The sequence below is a fragment of the Pygoscelis adeliae genome, unplaced genomic scaffold, assembly GCF_000699105.1.
Source record: "Pygoscelis adeliae isolate BGI_AS28 unplaced genomic scaffold, ASM69910v1 Scaffold427, whole genome shotgun sequence".
Taxonomy (NCBI): Eukaryota; Metazoa; Chordata; class Aves; order Sphenisciformes; family Spheniscidae; genus Pygoscelis; species Pygoscelis adeliae.
Genome location: NW_008825214.1, coordinates 1,621,971 through 1,640,632, shown reverse-complemented (window position 1 = coordinate 1,640,632; position 18,662 = coordinate 1,621,971). Strand labels below are relative to the sequence as shown.

The 18,662-nt window shown below is 37.7% G+C and overlaps 1 protein-coding gene across 1 annotated transcript in view; it reads right to left on the bottom strand.

Moving 5' to 3' along the window:
• Positions 1-917: 917 nt before the first annotated feature.
• Positions 918-18,662, bottom strand: part of MASTL (microtubule associated serine/threonine kinase-like) — a 20,569-nt gene continuing 2,824 nt past the window's right edge. Inside the window, exons 3-14 of the mRNA XM_009329133.1 lie at positions 18,548-18,662; positions 16,302-16,439; positions 14,735-14,874; positions 13,845-13,933; positions 12,394-12,500; positions 11,929-12,061; positions 11,154-11,326; positions 8,746-9,993; positions 6,934-7,072; positions 3,752-3,865; positions 3,564-3,665; positions 918-1,075 (exon numbers count right to left, since the gene is read on the bottom strand). Coding sequence (XP_009327408.1) covers positions 918-1,075; positions 3,564-3,665; positions 3,752-3,865; positions 6,934-7,072; positions 8,746-9,993; positions 11,154-11,326; positions 11,929-12,061; positions 12,394-12,500; positions 13,845-13,933; positions 14,735-14,874; positions 16,302-16,439; positions 18,548-18,662 — 2,656 coding nt within the window. The remainder of the gene's footprint in view (positions 1,076-3,563; positions 3,666-3,751; positions 3,866-6,933; positions 7,073-8,745; positions 9,994-11,153; positions 11,327-11,928; positions 12,062-12,393; positions 12,501-13,844; positions 13,934-14,734; positions 14,875-16,301; positions 16,440-18,547) is intronic.

Genomic DNA, 18,662 nt, shown 5'->3' with positions numbered 1-18,662 from the left:
TGAGTTTACAGAACAAGTCTGTTAATTTGCAATGCATTGTAGTTAATGCTAATATATAGCAGCTTCAGTATGAGTAATACTTCACTTGTTAGCTAACATTCAGGTCATTTTTTGTTTTCTATCATCTGACATGAGTGAGCACTAACACATATCCTCAGCATTTTCTATTTAAAACAATTGCTAAAACATACACTGTTCAGTCCATCTTCCTACAGTGTAAGTGGTTACACGGCAGCAATTTAAACAGTATCCTTTCCCTGCCCTGTTTGTCTAGGAAAGGATAATAACCAGTAGAACTACCCTCAATCTCACAAGCCACATCTAGCCGAGTTAACTTTGACCACCACTGTCTCTTTTAACCCTTCTTGGGATAAGATAAACAGAAGTAAGACATTTCAATGCTCCATTAAGATTGCAATTTTCCACCTCAAATAAGAAAACATCGGTTTTGCACAGTGGATGTGTGTTCAAACTGGTCAGAAAGGACTACTTCCAAACAAGACTGCCATTACACCGAACCACTAATAGGTAAGTTATAATTAGATAGAAGTATCATGCATTTATGTCCTTTCCCTATTATGGTTAACTGGGAAATAACTTCACACCTCCTGACTGGAGTTACTCATTGCTATTAAAAAAAGCCCCATCATTGCCAAGTGTATTAGTTCCAAGAAATACAACACTCTGGCCTTTTAGTAAGGTGCAGTAAGTGAGATAAAAAGTAGCATGAAGGCACTTGATACCAGCTAAGTTTTGTACAGTAGCTTCACTTCAGAACAAAGGATACAATAATAAAAACAGATCGATAACTTAAACACACTCTGAATTTGGCAAGGAAACTTAGTTAAGACCAAACTAGTGTTATGGGACAACCTGTAAGTGTGCAAAAACATGGAGTAAGTTCACTTATCTTGATGCTATAAGCTAAATCCAGACACAGTCAGGTGCTGAGCGTTATTCCTAGCTTCAAAGTAAGAGGTATCAGTTTCATCATCCGGCTGAGGTATAAATGGCATAGTTTGATTCTGTAGGTTATCCCAGTCCACACCATGAAACAGGGGGTGATGTTTCAGTTCTGAAACAGAAGTTCATATAAGCATTATAAACATCCTTTTGTCCAAGCCCCTTAGTCACTTTGTTCCCTTGAGGCGTAGCTGTCAGTAGATTTGCTCTATTTTGCTGTTTTGGAAATTCACAAAAGTGCAAATTGCAGTTGGGTTTTGATTACCCCCAACCTCAGTGGGATCAAACTATTATCATGCCAACTAACCATCTTCCCCTAGCTGGAGAACCTATTCTACACAGCACACAGTGGATCCCAGGTGCCCGAGGGGCATTTCTCATGACAGGGCACCACAGAAATTTTAAGCATCACTTCAAAGTCTGTTTCTAATTTTGCCAAAGTTCTGTGCTGAGTAGACACATGGGAGTCACTCCCACCCTTCTCCACTCCAGGCCACCTGCCTTTTGCTAGCTCACGGAGCCGTCCTCTGCTTTGTACAGCCCCCTTTGGCCTACCGCCAGACACAGAAGTCTGAACACCCTTACGGTGAAGTTACCACAGATCACCAGATTCCTCTTTCCCAGCCTGAAGGTGGGATAACTAACCAAGCTACAAGACTTTCCGACTCAAGGAGAACTGCCCTGCCCTGTCCCTTCTGACCAGAAGGTGACTTCCTGGCACACAGGATCTGATGTGTCTTTTACATAACCTGGAAACACCACTCCCTGATGAACGTGACTTTGCTACTTTGAGTCAATCCAAGAAAGCACCTTTTCAGCCAAGTGGGATACAAACCCATGTTTTTATCACCCGCACCACAAAAATCAAAAGCAAACAGGAAAAAAAACAATAGGACAGGTAAAAAAATACCACATTTAGAAGGAGGTGGAAGATTGACCAAGACAAAGACTCACTACAAATTTTAATTCTAAGCACACACCACAGGCTTTTAGCTGATAGAGAGTAAGACATTAACACTTGTTTATTAGTTCTACATTTCCCGATCAAATAATATAACACAATATTAAAGTTTATTTTAGACAAAAGGCAATAAATCAGCGGGTTGGTCTTCTAACTCTTTCTAATAGCTTCAGCAACCATACATGCGGCAGGACACTGCACAGATCCACTGTCTCAGAACCGTACGTAGTTCTGCTCTTAAGAAAGTTCTCACATACAGAAAGCTGTCTTAAGCTGAAAAGGTGAGCAGACTTCATTGTCTTTTCCAAAGAAGTACTAATGTGTACCATAGCTGGCAGTGAGCTCCTGCCCACATCTTTGAAGAAGGGGGAAAAAAACAAACCCAAACTTCGGACACCAGTGTTCTCTGCCAAACGCTGCTTTAAAAGCTTCTCTTATCCGGAAAGACTGAACTCCTAGAAGCCCAGCACTAGTACATGACATAACTGGGATTTCTCAGTAAATTAGGCTTCACGCTGGAGAAATAGAGAGGGAGAGCGCGTGTGTTGGGGAGGTGGGAGAAGGTGACAGTGATGGAAACTCAATTACAATGAAGAAAACTTAATGGTTGTCCCGAAAGCTACTCATCTAACTTCACTTCAGTGGCCTATAAATTGGCTAAAGAGATCAGATACAGTTAAAGGTCCTGACAAAGAATGAACTCCCAAGAACTTCAGGTTGGAAGAAACCATGATGTCATCTAGTTTAAATTTCTATGCATGACAGGCAACTAGATTTCACTCTATTATCCAGGAATAAAGACAGAAACTTGTGTTTAACTAAAACACCTTCAAATTAAGACATTAGATGCTTTTTGGGAGACATTAAAGAGACACAGAATTCCCTGTTAACATCATGATCTTCATTTATAACTGTGTGCCTTCTCTAATTTGAATTGGCCTGGTTTCAGCTTCTAGCCTTTAGTCTCTTTATGACTAGGCATTTCCATAATTTCCTTCTCTAGTGATTTCTTGGGCAGTTCTCATAAGACTACTTCTTTTTCTAAAACATCTCACTCTAAGCTTCCTTCATGTTATCAATTTTTTTTTTAATAAAATATAGTCACTGTTACAACAAGAAATATTTAAAGTCCTTCTACAAGGAAAAAAAATATATATAGACTTTGTATACTATCTATTGTCTAACTCTGTGTTCCCCTATACATTCAGTAAAGACAGGCTGATTCCTAAGAAAAAGCTCTTTTGAATTAGCTTTTGTAGGAGGCTTCTCTCCCAAACCATACGCTTTTAATTAAAGTTCCTAAAATCAGTTAGGTCAAAACTCCCAAATACCTGTTACTGAGTTCGATAAGTGAACTTTAGTATGTCAGATGTCAAACACTAAACAACCATAGCAAAACAGCATTAAAGCAAAACAAAAGTTCAATAAAAAAACACCACACCATCCCCAAAAAAATTTCTTCATGCAAAGGGGCAAAACCCCACAAGAACTACAAAAAATACCACAACTTGTTAAGTGTTCGGGCACTATACATGGAACCTAAATAGGCATTAAAGTTTTAGTCTAAATTTTAGGAGGACACCACCACTTTGAAATTTTTAATTAGTTGCAAAGAACGCAAGAGAATTTTAATACTAACCCTTCAGTCCAGCTCTCTTAGTACTGTCAATTGTTAGAAGAATATCTATTGCATTTTGGGCGTTATCAGATAGCTTTTCTTCACCCTCAGGCCAGGGAATATCTACAAAGATGCAGATGAGTCAGTAATTCAAACCGTAAGACAAATGTTGCAAATACATACTTTCCCTGATTACTGAAACAGATTACCTCTTTTCAAAATATTTTGGAAGACTTGTGTTGGTGTTTCATCATTAAAAGGTGGAATTCCAGTTAGAAACTCAAACAGACAAACTCCAAGGGCCCACCAGTCTACAGCAGAACCTGATAAGAGAAATCCAGGTGATTACACTAACACAAAGGTTTAATGATATTTGCAAAAGTCTGAAGATCAGCCATGGCAGAAATTGAAGAGTGTTTAAATCCTGCAAAGTTTCTTAGAAATTAAGGAAGAGACAAAATAAGTTGTACTTAATAATCATGCAGAAGATTAAAAAAATATATTAAAGGGCTTTTTAAAGCCAGTCTGCTCCTTAATTCATTATAGATAATACCAGGGTTTACTGATAAAAGCAAGTGGGCTCTTAAGAACAATCTAATTATCAACTCCCATCCCAGAGAATCCAGGAGCTGACTTCTCCAAGAGATTGTTTTTGTGATAAGAAACAGTTGTCTTTAACAACTGCTCTAGAGCCTGGATGAATGCTCCATGTCATAACCCGTATCTTTCTCTCAGTTCTTTGAGAAGACTCCAAGAATTCAAACTATTGAACTTAATTTTCATTTGTCTAAATTTATGTCAAAATATTGAAGACAGCTTGCAGAATGAGCCAGCATGCAAGAAGCTGGAATTACTTTCCATTACGCTGAAGCTGATTAGGGCAATGCGTAGTTACTAGCTCTCTCTCCTTTGTTATTAAATAATTTTGGTTTTCCACATTCCAGGGTTTTTTTGCCAAACCCATCTTATTAACCTACTTAAAAACAAGAAGGCAAAGCAGTCCCAGACGCCACTGCACGCATTCTAAGCTTTCTGCATCTTTAAGCCATGCCCACTCCACTGTATAAAGAATTGGTGCCACGCTGAAAAAAAAAAATCTTTGAAAGAGAGTAAGTGTAGTTTTTCTTGGCTTTTTTTGGCATATAAAAAAATTAAGACACCTCCAAGTTAAGAGAACAAATGTTTTGAGTCATTTCAAAAGGACTATTGACCAAGTTTAGAAATGCTGAAAACTGAAATGTGTAACTAAATAATCTAACGCACTTTTAGCAACTTTTAACAGCAGTAAGAGTGCCCCACCAAGCTAAGCATATCAAAGCAGTGAGATCACATCCACTCTTGTTAGAGGTACTTGGATGTTCAGATAAAATATTCCCAGCTTCAGTCAAAGTCTACTAAGACCACAACTCTGAACAATGTAGTAACAGGTTTCAGCAGCAATTTTTCCCACCCAAAGTTTAACTGAAGATTAGATTAACTCCTACCATATCCCTGCTAAATCACGACTATCAATATTTAAAGGAAGAAACAGAAATGCCAGGTCTCAAGCATCTGAGCCTTCTTCACCCATACACAAAGTAATTCAGACTGATCGCATAAAATGAAAGGAAGCAATGAGAAAAAGTCTCTGGTTTATTTCCTGTTACACAATGTCTTTAAGAATGCTGACTTTACTCCTGAAGTACAGGTTTAAGTGTGATTTCTGATTGTTCAGTCACAGTGATAACTGTTATTTCCCAAATCTTCTGTGGAATTATCACATTCTTATGTGGAATGCATATTGGACATATCTTTTTATCTAGAAACATTGTTCACCCAAACAATTTTCTTGGAAATTGTGATCTAGTTATGCTTTGACTGTTCACAGTTACACTGAACACTCCATTTCTGCACAGTATATAGCAAACTTACCGGAGATCAGAATCCCTGCATATGAAAAGACAACGAAGCAAGAACATTACAATTATTGCAAAAAAACCCTAACAAATACAAACATCAAATATCAAGTATGATTCTCTGAAGGCATAGGAATGCAAAAATTTTTTTTTTAAAGGTAGTAACTCAACAATGAAGAAAGATGGCAATGTTAAATCTAAGTTAGAAATAGAAATAAAATAGTTTTGTAACATGATTATAGTTTAGGATTACAACTACATTTACAAGCAAGTTAACAACACCAGAAATACTTAGTGAGGAAAAGTTTTGAATTCCAAAGCCAAAAAAGCTTGGCTTCACTGAAGGTAATGGGAGATTTGCTATTTCCTGACATAAAACCCAGACTCTTTGCAAGTTATCACTGAAGTCCTGGAAACACTCAGTAATTGCACAGAAGTCACCTCGCAACCAAGTTTTACATTGTCTAAGTAGTATTGGTTACTTTTCCAAACTATTATCTAGTTTTAATGCCTGCCAAATAACCAGGATCCCTAAACGGAAGTGCAAAAACAACAACTACATATGTTTAGTAATTTTAGTTGTTACAGTTAAATTGTTAAATCTCTTCATACAGTTTTAGTTACTGTATATTGGCTGCACACAGCAGAATTTTACTGTTCCACAGATTAGTAATCGCTATTTCTCAGTGAAGGTCTCATATCTCATAATTTTCCTAAGACTATTAGCTCAACAAAATAAAAGTATACTTTTGAGACAGAAATAAAATGTAATTATAAATACAACAAATATATCAGGGATACATTGCATTTATTTTTTGTTAATGGTTCTTGCAAGTTAGCAGGAAAATATTTCAGACTTTCTGTTGATCTCAGTGGAGCTCAGGATTTGAGCTAAAGAAATTTATGCACTTCAAAGTTGTGCTATTTTTTTTATAGTATTTTGCAAAAAAAAAATATTTGATGGCTACTACTGTCCACTTATATGGGAGATCCTGCCAGAAATCTTGTTTCATGAAGTCACTCAACTCAATAACTGCTTTTAATGCAACTTTATAAACTTGTCTGGATGCACATAACACTTTAATATCTATAAACATGGAATACATTCTAAGAGTAATTGGAGGCTTAATCCTTTCATACTAAATTTCACTACATTCCCCCACCCTGAAGAATCTTTAAGGACACCGAGGATGACCAAGTTGTGATTCCTAAGCCACATACAAGTCTCAGGCTGCCTAAGCACAGCTTCCAAAGCGTTAGATTAGCAGCAGGCAAGACTATGCTGGACAGTCAAAACCTCCAGTCACGTAAAAAAAGTAAATGGAAGGAGCAGCTGAAGCAAATACAGCCATCCATGTTGGCAAAAACTAAGCACTAGGTATTTTTAAAGAATTCACTATCGTATTACTTGAAGGGTTTAGAGCTCTAGAAACATTTAGAAGTGTAAATAGGTCACCTTTCAAGTATTTACAAACTCCATGGTTTGTTTGTCTTACCATGAGGCTTTGTCAAAAGCAGCTCAGGTGCCAGGTAGTCTGGGGTCCCTAGGATGCGTTCACCTTCTACTGGGGCAGCTCCTCTTCTTACACTTTTTGGAGTCCTATATGGTGTGCCAGCATCTCCCTGATAAGGTGTCTTAAAAGATGCAACAAAGATTACAGATGTCAAACAAAACCAGCTGAGAAACTCCCATCTCCAGGTTTAGTAATGGGTATAACAGTTGATACTTAAGTTCAAGTCAAGAACATGTCATAAAATGTACATTCCCTGAAAAAGTATGTGTGAAACCTGCTTCCATTTCTTTATCTCAACTATCTCAAAGCATAAGAAGTTAATCGATGCCTATGCCGTAAGAAAATTTTCCCGAAGTTCTTCCTCCAGTGTCAAATCCACAAGTAATGTCTCACAAGTAGATGAAGTTCTGCTCAAGTTAGACTTAGCGACTGCTTACAGCTGCACAAACCTTCTGAAAGTAATTTGGGACATTATTTGAAGATAAAATATGCAGGCTTACAAAGAGATCAATAAATTCTCACAGCCAATAGGCTGACTGCAATGAAAGATTTCCTGTTACGACCTAGAGGTACTACTAAATTATCTTGCAGAGACTCTCATTCTCTATTTTTCAGTATACCCTTAATTCCCATATATCTGGTATAATTTTGTTTCCAACTTCAGCGCAGCAGAGATCAATTCATAATCATGATGCCATAAAGGCTACAGAATTCACTATTAAAATAGAAAACAGGTAATCGGATCACAATGATGTGATTTTAAAAAGAATCACAGAAGTATATAAAAAGGTATCCTCCTGTTCAAGTGTAAGTTACAAAAACATATAAAAAGGCATCAGCCATTTATTTCTCAGGAGATGCAGTACATACTACTCTGACTCCATTTCAGCTGAATGCAAGCTAAGTTTCAAAGTCAATTAAAATTTTACGCAGATGAAACAGAAGCTAGCAATTCACAAAAAGGGCTTCCCCAAAAACAGCGTTTTGAATGTCCCCTTTTGGTGCACCAAATCATTCAACACACTGCCAGTTCTGTCAGAAAGATTTAAATCCTACAACTAGAACTTAAGTAACTGGATGAAGATCTTGTAAAGCTATGCCAAAATTAAACAGGAAACACTGATTGAAAGGTACACTTTTCACACATTGGGGCTCTAATTTACTTTAGGACAATAAGATTTTTACTTACTATCAGAAGGATTAAAAAGGTCAAAGCAAAACTTCATAACCTGCAAGCAGCCATTACTGTTTACATCAATCTTTGTCATAGGCTTGCAATTGGTACTTGACAGTACACATTACACTATCATTTTTACCAGGATAAAAAAAAGAAAATAGCAAGTACAGTAGCAGTTACTAGCAGCTGAACAGCATTTGCAGACTCTCTTGGGAGGTATGCAGGATAAAAAAAAGAAAAAAAAAATCAGAGACCTCCCATTACATCAGGAAACCTATAATTACTCACAGGAAGTACCACGCTGCACTAGAAGTAGGATTAGACAAAATACCACAGGCTTTCTTTACCAGTTCATTGCATGAGCAGAGGATTTCTCAGAGAGGTGGACAGGCAATGCATGTTGAGCTAGAGGCAAACCAGTGGACATACAGTTATTGCTAAGCTCTTACAGAAATTATAAGTTTGGCCACACAAGTGCAGTAAGTGAAAGCCTGTCAAAGGTCACTGTGACAGACTACCTCAAACTATTTCAATTTTCCCTAAATTAGCAACTGAAATAATTTCAGATCACTAGTGTCTAATGCATGCACAAAGTTTCTACATGTCTCCTTACATACCTGGTAGACCCTAGATGGTCTTCCTTTCTGTAATGGAGTAATAGCTGTTGGGTAAGAGCCACTACAAGCAGGTGAAAGATCCATTATATCCACAGAAACCATGCTACATGGCTCAGACACATTGGATATATTAATTGGACTATTATAACTTCGAAAAACAACAGCATTTTTTTTAAAGAGAGTCAGTGCTTCCATCATCTTTTCTGAAGGAGAAAATACTGTGTCAAGGTAAGTTTCTTTCATGTGTTTTTGGTCATTATCCTTTTCGTGATGTAACAGCTTGCAGTCCTGGACAGTATGTGCTTCCTCTCCATTTTGCGAGGCATCTCGGGACTCTGGCGATGTTATTAGCATGCCTTCTGTTTTCGGTTCCTCAAAGGAGAGGTCTTTAACACTTTTGTCCAAATCTAAAAGCTGCTTTTCTAAATGGCTTTCTGTAACAGACATTTCAGGAAATGATAAGTCAGAATCTGCACTGAGAATTCCTAAAGGTTTTTCATCATCAGTGCCTAGAAAACTTGAGTTCATGTACTCCTTTTTATCATCCTTTTCATAGTCTGCATCCAGATCACATATAAGATTTTCGGCTATAATTGGAGTAAGTGATTTTTCTACTGTTTGCTGGTTACCAATAAAACTCTTAACTTCTTCTGTGCTTTTGCAGGTGTCACGTAGGCATCCATCATCACAAAGCATTAAGGATTGAATTTCTGTTGTCAAACCCGTCCTTTTGTTTGCTGGAAATTCTGAGATCTGACAGCCACGTTTATATTCTGCATTGCTTTTTTTAACATAGTTAAATTCCTGACAAGGACTAGTGTCAACTAATTCAAAGCTTCTTTTTACACCTGGCTTTTCAAAAGTTTCTTCCTCTTTGACAGGCTTGACAGGCTCATTCTGCCTTGAAGGTGACTGCTGTTGATTGGCAGTTTCTGCTGTTTCATTACTCATATCTCTTCTACTTACAGAGAGTTTTTCTTCCCAAATCTTATTTTCAGAAAGACATTTTCTGACTATGCCTTTCACATCCAGTGTGGTCACAGGAGTATCTGTTATATCAGAATGTTCACTTCCCAACTTCTGCCTACTGCCAGAATCATTGCTGCTGATGGGAGAAATGGCAGACTCCAGTTCTTTTTTCTTTAAAACTGTAATACCTTTGCTATTCAGTAATTCTACATGCGAAAGGAGAGCTGACCCACTGCTACTTGTTTTGCCTACTGTAGAACATAGTTCATCTTCACTTTGCTGCAAATGAGCACATTAAGTTTTGAGTATCAAGAAAAATAGGATTACAGCATTATAGAAATATGTCCTTTAAATACCTTATTTCCACTTCCATAAAGAACTGCAAATTGGCAAGCATTACTTATTCTTTATAACCACTAGTAGTGACAAACATGTCATAATACATTAAAAAAATTCAAAACTAAGTTAGGGATAATTTGATAATTTAACTTTTAAGAACATAAAATAAGCCTGCTAGAATACAATAGAAAATGCAGTATTTTTAAATGCCTGGGGATGAAGAAATATAGCAATTAAAGTTGTATTTCTGATTTTATGTTAAGAAGTTAAACTACAAAGTTCTCAGTTTCTAAGAAACCCCAAACCAAAGAACCCCATCATACTACCCTGTGGCATATTATACTTCAGAGATGACAAAAGGGAAGTCTGATGTTACTACTATTTTGGTAACAATACTAAAAACAAGACCTTGGGAAATGGACAGATAAAACAAAGAATTATAAATTGTTTTAAAAGTAAGTTTTTGTGTGTGATCTAAATAGGAATCATGGCAAGGGACTAAATAGCACAGCAGCATTTTCTTTTAGATCTGTATTTGTCCAGAATTTCGTTATCAGTTTAAAATAGGAGAAAGTATTTTGTATCAGCTATAAGATTACTGGTGTTAGCTCAGTTGATACAAAACCCTTCAGTAATATAAACCTTAAAATTTTTCAGTTTTTAATAGCTAGTAGAAGTTTGAACTATATTTTGTTTATTGTTTTTCCCAAGTTCTGCCTTTTAAAGAAATTCTTTTGTCTGCATGCTGAGCTAATAAAGCTATAGGGATAAGGTCAGCTTCCAAAGAGCCAGTACTCCCAGCATTGCCCATCTTGTCAAGAATAGAGCTAAACCAGTGCCATCCAGTAGAAGCCCTCTCTTTCACTCCTTTGCTGCATGCTAAATAGCATTTGCTTTTCCTGTTATGTTGCACTGGACTACTATTTGCTTGAAGAAAAAGTAATACTAGTTTGATCCAAAACTCCTACTCAGCAAGGATTACAACCCCTACTCCTTCTCCTGTAGGAAGGCTTTTTTTTGGAAGTAAGTAGATCTGCAACAGTGCATATACAAGTGCAAGCTTATTCTCATTTATAGTGGGAAGATGAAACAGTCCTGACCTCTACATCTTTCTCCCACCTAGGGCTGCTGCAGCATTCTGATTCCATACTGGACAGGTATGTGTGCGACTGACTACTGGCACTGGAGGTACCAAACCTTTTTCTTGACTGAAGCAGAGTAGGAGTTAAACTTCTCACTGGCATCACAGGAGTTAATTGAGAAGTATCAAGATCTTGAGAGAAAAAAAAAAAATAATTCAAATGTTGATACAAATAGGCAACATACATTAACCAGCTTCACTGCCTGTCAGGATTTCACATCGAAAGAAGTTATGGAAAGCTATGCGTACTATCATAGTTTCTCTTGTCATCTTTCCCGCATAGTCAATTCACTCATTTTTTTGAAGTAGGGCCTTGCCAAGAATTTAAAAGCAATATGAACATTAACTCCATAATAGCCTTCTTTCTCATTTTAGGTTAGAAAAGAGAAAGCAGCAAGATAAGACAATTTAAATGAAAGCACACATTGCTATATTAAATCATTTTTGATGAAAGCATGCCAAGAACTGACACTATTTCTGTAAAATCTTAAAGGGTCATTTTGAATTCAGCGGTTGTGCATTTGAAAAAAAAATCAAAAGATAACATAAGTAGTGTAGGTGAAAACATGTCAGGCCTTAAGTACTGGAGGAACAGTAGACACTGTTGCAGACTATCAGCAAGACACTGATAGAAGCACGTCTTTTATCAAGTGGGTCCAAGCTACTCACATAAAATTAAAAGACCACAACCTTACAGCCAGAGTATTACTCAGTACAAGGCTTGGTATACTTACATGTTTTGAATAGTTTAGTTGAAAGAGGGGTATTTTCCTTTTGGACCATAGGTAAGGGAGAAACCACTCCATGCAGACTGTCAGATGATTGACTTGAATTGCACCCAGGCATTTTCATTCCAACAGGAGTATACTATCAAGCAGGAAGAAGCATAGTTAAAAGTTAATGGAGCCTGAACGAAACATCCAGGATTGAGTGTAACTTCACACATTCTTTATTACTTTTGCATTGGAGCTTAGCCATGCCCATCTACCAAATTTTCTGAAGCACAACGGATAGTCAGCAACTTGAAATATAGTCTAAGGTAATCACTTCAGAACTTCAAGGTACTGGAAACATATAATAAGTCATTCTACAGCTGGCAGAAGAGGTGCAAGAATAGCCTTATCACTCCTATTATTACATTTAAGATAGTAAGTGAACGAAAGGAATGAAATACTTCAGAGACAGTGAAAGTTACTTACAAAACCCAGAGAACTGATGAGAGACAACAATTGTCCTGGAGTACGTGAGTAGTCTTGTTTTGGCTTTGCCATTGATGGTGTAGTAAGGATATCTATCATATTTATCTCTACAGACAGACAAAAAAAATAAGCAGCAAGTCAGATTTTCCTCTTGCTATTAAATAAGCAAAGTCATGGGCATTTACTTAAGTTTTATCAAGAGGGAAAAAAAATTTAGTCACATACTGAACAAATACACAAAAGAAGCCACCAAACCCAAGTAAAGACATACCCATACGTTCTTATTCAATACAAGCTGTTTCTTCCTGTACATCCATCATAAAATTACAGTTTATAAATAAAGAAACTGTAAGAGTCCAATTTTTTTTCCAACATACTATGTTGTGTTACATTTTCTAATTTGATACCAGCTTTGGTTTTTAGGCAGCAATTCCAGCCTATGGCTTGTGGGCTAAGATGGTAAATTTGATTCAAAGCCTGCCTTCTCTCCCAAAGACATCTCAAAAAAGCTACAGACGAGTTTTTGATAGGTGAAAATTTAACCTTAGATGCCATTTTTTGCTCGCTAGAGGTAAGTAGGCTTATAGCTTACATATCACATTCAACTAGACACAATAATCTGTCCCATTTGAACTTATCAATTAAAGTAGTATATTATAGAAAATACAGTATACTTAGGAAATTCCTCTATACTCTTAAAACCATGAATCAGAAACTCCATAGAGAACTCTGAATTTCTACATTCCTTTAACTGTATAAAAAGGATGTACCTGCCAGCAGCTGTCTCAAAAAACTACACCAGTGCTGTGCAGCATTAGTTTGCCTGATATAGCTAAGGGGTTGGCGGTGCAAACTAGTTCAGGAACTGGCTATTCACCATAAGACCTGCAGCTTATTGCCTGTACCAGACAGTCATTTGACTGTTCTGCTACTTGAAAACAGTATGTTCATATGCTAAAGCACTGATTTATAATCTTCTGTTAGGGACTCGCCACCTCCCCTGTCCCTCACATTAATGTCTGGAAGGTCCCAGTTCAGGTTGGAAATTAAGATCCACAAGGACAGAGAAACATGAACTGAAGGACAGAAATAGCCAGAGAAACACCAAGAAAAAGCCAGAATTATTCATTCACCCTTTGAATTCTCTTAGTGGACTTCATAGAAAACTTTGAAATCCATACCCCTAAAGAGAAATGGCTCTAGATCATATTTCATACACCCTTGTCCCAAAGAATAAATATTTTAGCTTCTGAAGTGCAATGCATATGGCAGACCCTTTACTAGCATGTACCTTATCAGTACTTACCTACTAGAAATCAGATCTTAGTGCAACATTTGAGCTTATTTAATTGAAAGCTGCCCTCTATGGGGATGTAGAGCATTCAAGAATATGGGAATGTGATGCAAAAAATACATTCTAATACAACCAAAAGGATACAGACAACTCTTACCTCTGTTCAGAGTAACTCTGGAAAGCCCGAAGTCTGTCAACTTTATATGGCCCTGATTAGAAATGAGCATATTGTCTGGCTTCAGATCCCTGAAGACATGAATATAGTTGAAGTCAGTAAAAAGACAACTGAGCAATATTAAGAAAGTTAACTGACCAGAAACACTCAATACAAAACATTGATTATAGCTGTTTCTCAGTAACATCTGTTAGCCAGCAGAAGATTCCAACTGGAGGAATACATCAAAACAATGAAACATATCTAGCACTAAATATTGTACAAACATCTCAGGCCTTGTAAAGCTTCCATGCGTGTCACAAGAGTTGGACATTTTGTGTTTCAGCAGGTTTAACAAGTGTTCTTCATGAGTACTACCATCACAACATTTACTAACGTGTAGCTCCTACATACGACAGTACACAAGACAAGCAAACCTCTAATAAAACTTTTCACGTGTGCTCTCTGTGGCACTACTGAATGCAGCAAAGAACTCTCACTACAGGGGGAGCATTAGAGTAGTCAATGTCCCTTTGTCCTACTTACATGCTTGCAGTATCCAGAGAGTTCCAGAACAGTCATTTAAAAGCCACAGGCAGAGGGGCCCTAGAAGGCAGCATAGCTGCTAATACACCACTGTACTGGAGGAAGAGCATGCAGGCAGGGGAAAGCAGTGTATATTTGTCTGCTTAACATATATGGACAGATTTTATTTTAGGTGTTGTTTCATGACATTGCTGCAGTGTACACACACAAAAAGAGCTTCCAGAAGCTCTAGCAAATGAGGTAGCTGTTACTATGAAATGGTGATTGGTTATGTGTTTGACCGAAAAATTAAAAACCCGAACTAGCAAATACTTATTTGTAAGGAGAAAAAAAAAAGTAGGTTTTACCTGTGGATTATCCCATGCCGGTGAAGATAGTCAAGAGCCAACGCTGCTTCAGAAATATACTTAACAGCCATTTCTTCATCAAAATATCCATAAATATGGAGAAGAGATTTGACATCTCCACCAATAAGGTACTCCATCACCTGCCATTCAAGTGTTTTAAATTTAACATTTTAAAACACATTTCAAATTTCCAAGTAAAATACAAAATAGCTTTCACCTCTAGGAAAATATAATTTTAAAGAGCAGAAGCTGATAGAAGCTTCCTTGTGCTAACTTCATTTCCCACACAATACTTTTCACTGGGATAAAATAATTAAAGCTTCAGATGACAGAGGGCATGAAACATTTTCTTTTAATAGACCATTTACTTATTTGCCTAGCCTACTTTCTGTAGTCAGCTTTTTAATTAACTTCTGAAAGATTTCTATGTTATAGAAAATAAATTGCAAAGCAATTCTGTGAAACTCAAGGCCTGAAGCCAAAGACCACTGAAATTTTGATTTGTATAGAACAGGTATCTCAATGATTTTGTTTTGAAAGTGTTTATACACAACATTAAATTCAGACTTGAGCCTTGTGAAATAAGTGCAAATTTCCAGAAATGTATACAGCAAGAGCTACTGTGCACTTAAGACATGAAAGAGAGTGTTTAAAAGAGTACACACATCCAAAAAAAAATTATGTAAATCCACACATTACTATGGCCCATGTTCTATTAAAGATAAAAGAAAAGTCAGCGGAGTTTCAGAAACTCACTCTTCAATGACAAGAATGAATTTATAGGGTTTTGGTCAAGACATCTCACCAGCACATATATTCCAATATACAATACTATTCCATATATATGACTCTAGCATCTCCTTTACAAATTCTTTACCCTGAACTCCTCTACTCCACACAGCAGTTAACAGAGATATCAGGAAAATAAGCCTTCATTTACAGTCAAAATGCATTGTAGGAGTGCATAGCAACCTCGCCACAGTGAACCTCGCCTGTTCACTGTGTGTACTTACAGCAAATCAGACAAATTACACTAGACCCTTTGTAGACAGTTTTAATCCATACTACCTTTATGTGGAGGCAGTATATAAAACCATATTCAAGTCCTACTGTACTCACAGTGCTCCGTGTAGACTAGCACTTAGTTTTGCCACTCAGTTATCCTCTTGTCATCTAGGCCAACTACCATAATGAATTTTGAGCACAGGCAACAAGTAAAACAGATTTCCTTTAAGTGAGCCACAGGGTATCTTTCAGTCACTTGGATTCTGCTTGAAGAGAATGGTTCCTTGTTTTGTTTTCCCTAAGATTTCTACATATTCCTAAAACACATTAGCTATTAGAAAAGACTCTCCTGTAAAAAAAAGGAAACACAGGTGGAAAGATCTCAAAGGTACCAGGGGAAGAGAAATATTTCACTTGGTTCACCCATTCTGAGAAAGAAGAAAGTAAAAGTGACTAAGGAACACCCACTCACTACCATAAAAATATGTTTTCAGACATAAATATAGTTCTGCACTCCATTTTCAATGCTATCATAAAATACCACAGCCATTTATTTACTCACTAAATAGACGTTATTAGCTGACTGAAGCGAGTAGTATAAGTGCACAATGAAAGGACTTTTACTGAGAGCCAATGCATCCCTCTCTGCCTGGACCTGGTGAACCATGTTTTTGTTGATCATGTCTGCTTTTTTCATCACCTGAAAAACAAAACAAAATCAAATAGATAAACATTTTTTTCTTTGCTCAACCCACAGTTCTTTAGTCAATTAATCTATCTCTGTACTTCAAACTTGCATACATATATACATCTAAAACAGAGCTATAACTTCATATACAGACAGAATTTTAAACCACAGGTTATTAGAGAACCTTTTTCATTGCTCTCCTTCTAATTCAGTCCTGAATGGACATCATGCTACCAATATTTACTGCAATTGCACACAGTGGAAAAATGAGTGTTTAGGCTGTACGTGAAATTAAGCTGCCCCGAGTTAATCCTCTTATCCACAGTACACAACTCGGAACGAGGAAAAAGTGTTCAATGCTTAGATATCCATTTGCTGACCAAGTCTTTCCATCTCTTCAGAGGCTGAGATATATGGCCTGAGGATTGAAAAATAGAGTGCAGCAGTAAGCCATCCCATCCTGGCATCCTCAAGAGCAAGACTGCAACTATCCCAGTCTCTAATTCTTAACTTTGCAGAGAAAGCAAGTGAATTTTTGCTTAATTTAAAATTAACAAATCAAGTCACCCAACAAATATTTGTTTCCTTGGGAAGAAGCCTCAAATACATGGAATTCACAACGAAGAAATAACAAGCTTAACTGTGAATTAGGCTCCAGTTCCTGTATTTAATTACTCCACTGTATGTTGATGCCCACTCAATAGTAATCTTGAATAGAAGATGCATAATAGCTCAGCTGATAGGTATTTAGGCAAGCATTACATACGCATTGGAAGTTCGCCCACCTTCAACATCTTTGGTCCGGATATATATAGTGATATTAAAGCAAGTTTAATTTACCCATTCTCTATGCAACACAACTGTAGAAAGTTGAGTCTACAGCTACCGCCACCACTCAATAACAGAATTTGATAACATAAAAATAGCAAGACATAAGAAGTGTAATTTGATATCGTCTATGTAAGTGTTGACCTTAACTGTAAAAAATATTTAGCATATGTTAAATTCAGTAGCTTGGATAATCTGTAAGTCTTACTGCAATAGGGATAAAGGATTTACACAAAAGCTTTTAGGTCACAATACTTTCAATAAACTTGTGTAAGATACTAAAATAACGAAATTGAACCACTCTATATGCAGCACCTAAACTGCAGAAAATTAGTTTCCACAGCTACCATCACTGTTATCAAAGTTGATACAAAAAAAAATTCCAAGACATACAGAGAATGCATAGAACCACACCTTTAATAAGCGTTGACCTTAACTATGCAAATATTTAGCACGTTAAGCATCGTAGCTGTAAGCAATCCATAAACCTCACTGAAATAGTGATAAAGGATTTACACAGAAGCTTTCACCTCAAAATGCTTATAACAAAGTCATGTAAATAAACATATATAGCTCTGAAGAGCAATGTCTATTTTGCATGACTGTTTTTACATTTTCTTTTCTTTGCTGCATAGTACACAATTGCAAAGTCAAGCTCGCACAAACCATCGGTCAAGTTTTCCCTACTGACAAGCCTAGTTTTTAGTCCTTTGCGTATCAACGTAGAAAATGCAAGTTTTTTTAAATGTGTACTCAGCAAAAATCCTTTCTATAATTTGCTCTCTTTATACATCTCAGAGGCAGACTTTTCATTTATGAACAAAGGCGAGAACGCCCTCCCAGCGGCACGACAGCTGAATGTGTTCAATTGTAGCAAGTATTTACAAGCAAGAAGCAAATAGCGCGCTGACGCTTTGGAAGGCTTTTGGCGTAGTTTCCTCGACATTTAAGGTACTTCTAAAAGCAGCTGTCATTATCAGATGCCTCCTAACCAAAGCCTCCAGGCGAACAGGAACGTGAGGAGAAAGCTAAACACAGTCGTGCGGACAACGCATCTCCCAGGCGCCAGGCTTCTGCCAGAGGAGCGGCAGCTCCCCAAAAGCCCAAGTGCCGGAAGCCAGGGGGGGCTCGTCCCGGGGCAACCCACGGGCCTGCCGGGGCAGGCCTCCGCGGGACGTCCCTTCCCCACAGGGGATTAAACGAAAGGGGAGGGAGGCAGTGCCGCGACACCAGGCAACGAGGGGGCCCCGAGGGCCGCAGGGGGCGGGGAGGCGCCCCTCGCCGCCCCTCACCTTCACGGCATAGAGCCTCCCCGCCTTGCGGCCCAGGTACACCTTCCCGAAGGCGCCGCGGCTGATGGGCTTCACGATGGTGAACTCCTCGATAGAGGGGGGGCGGGGAACCTCG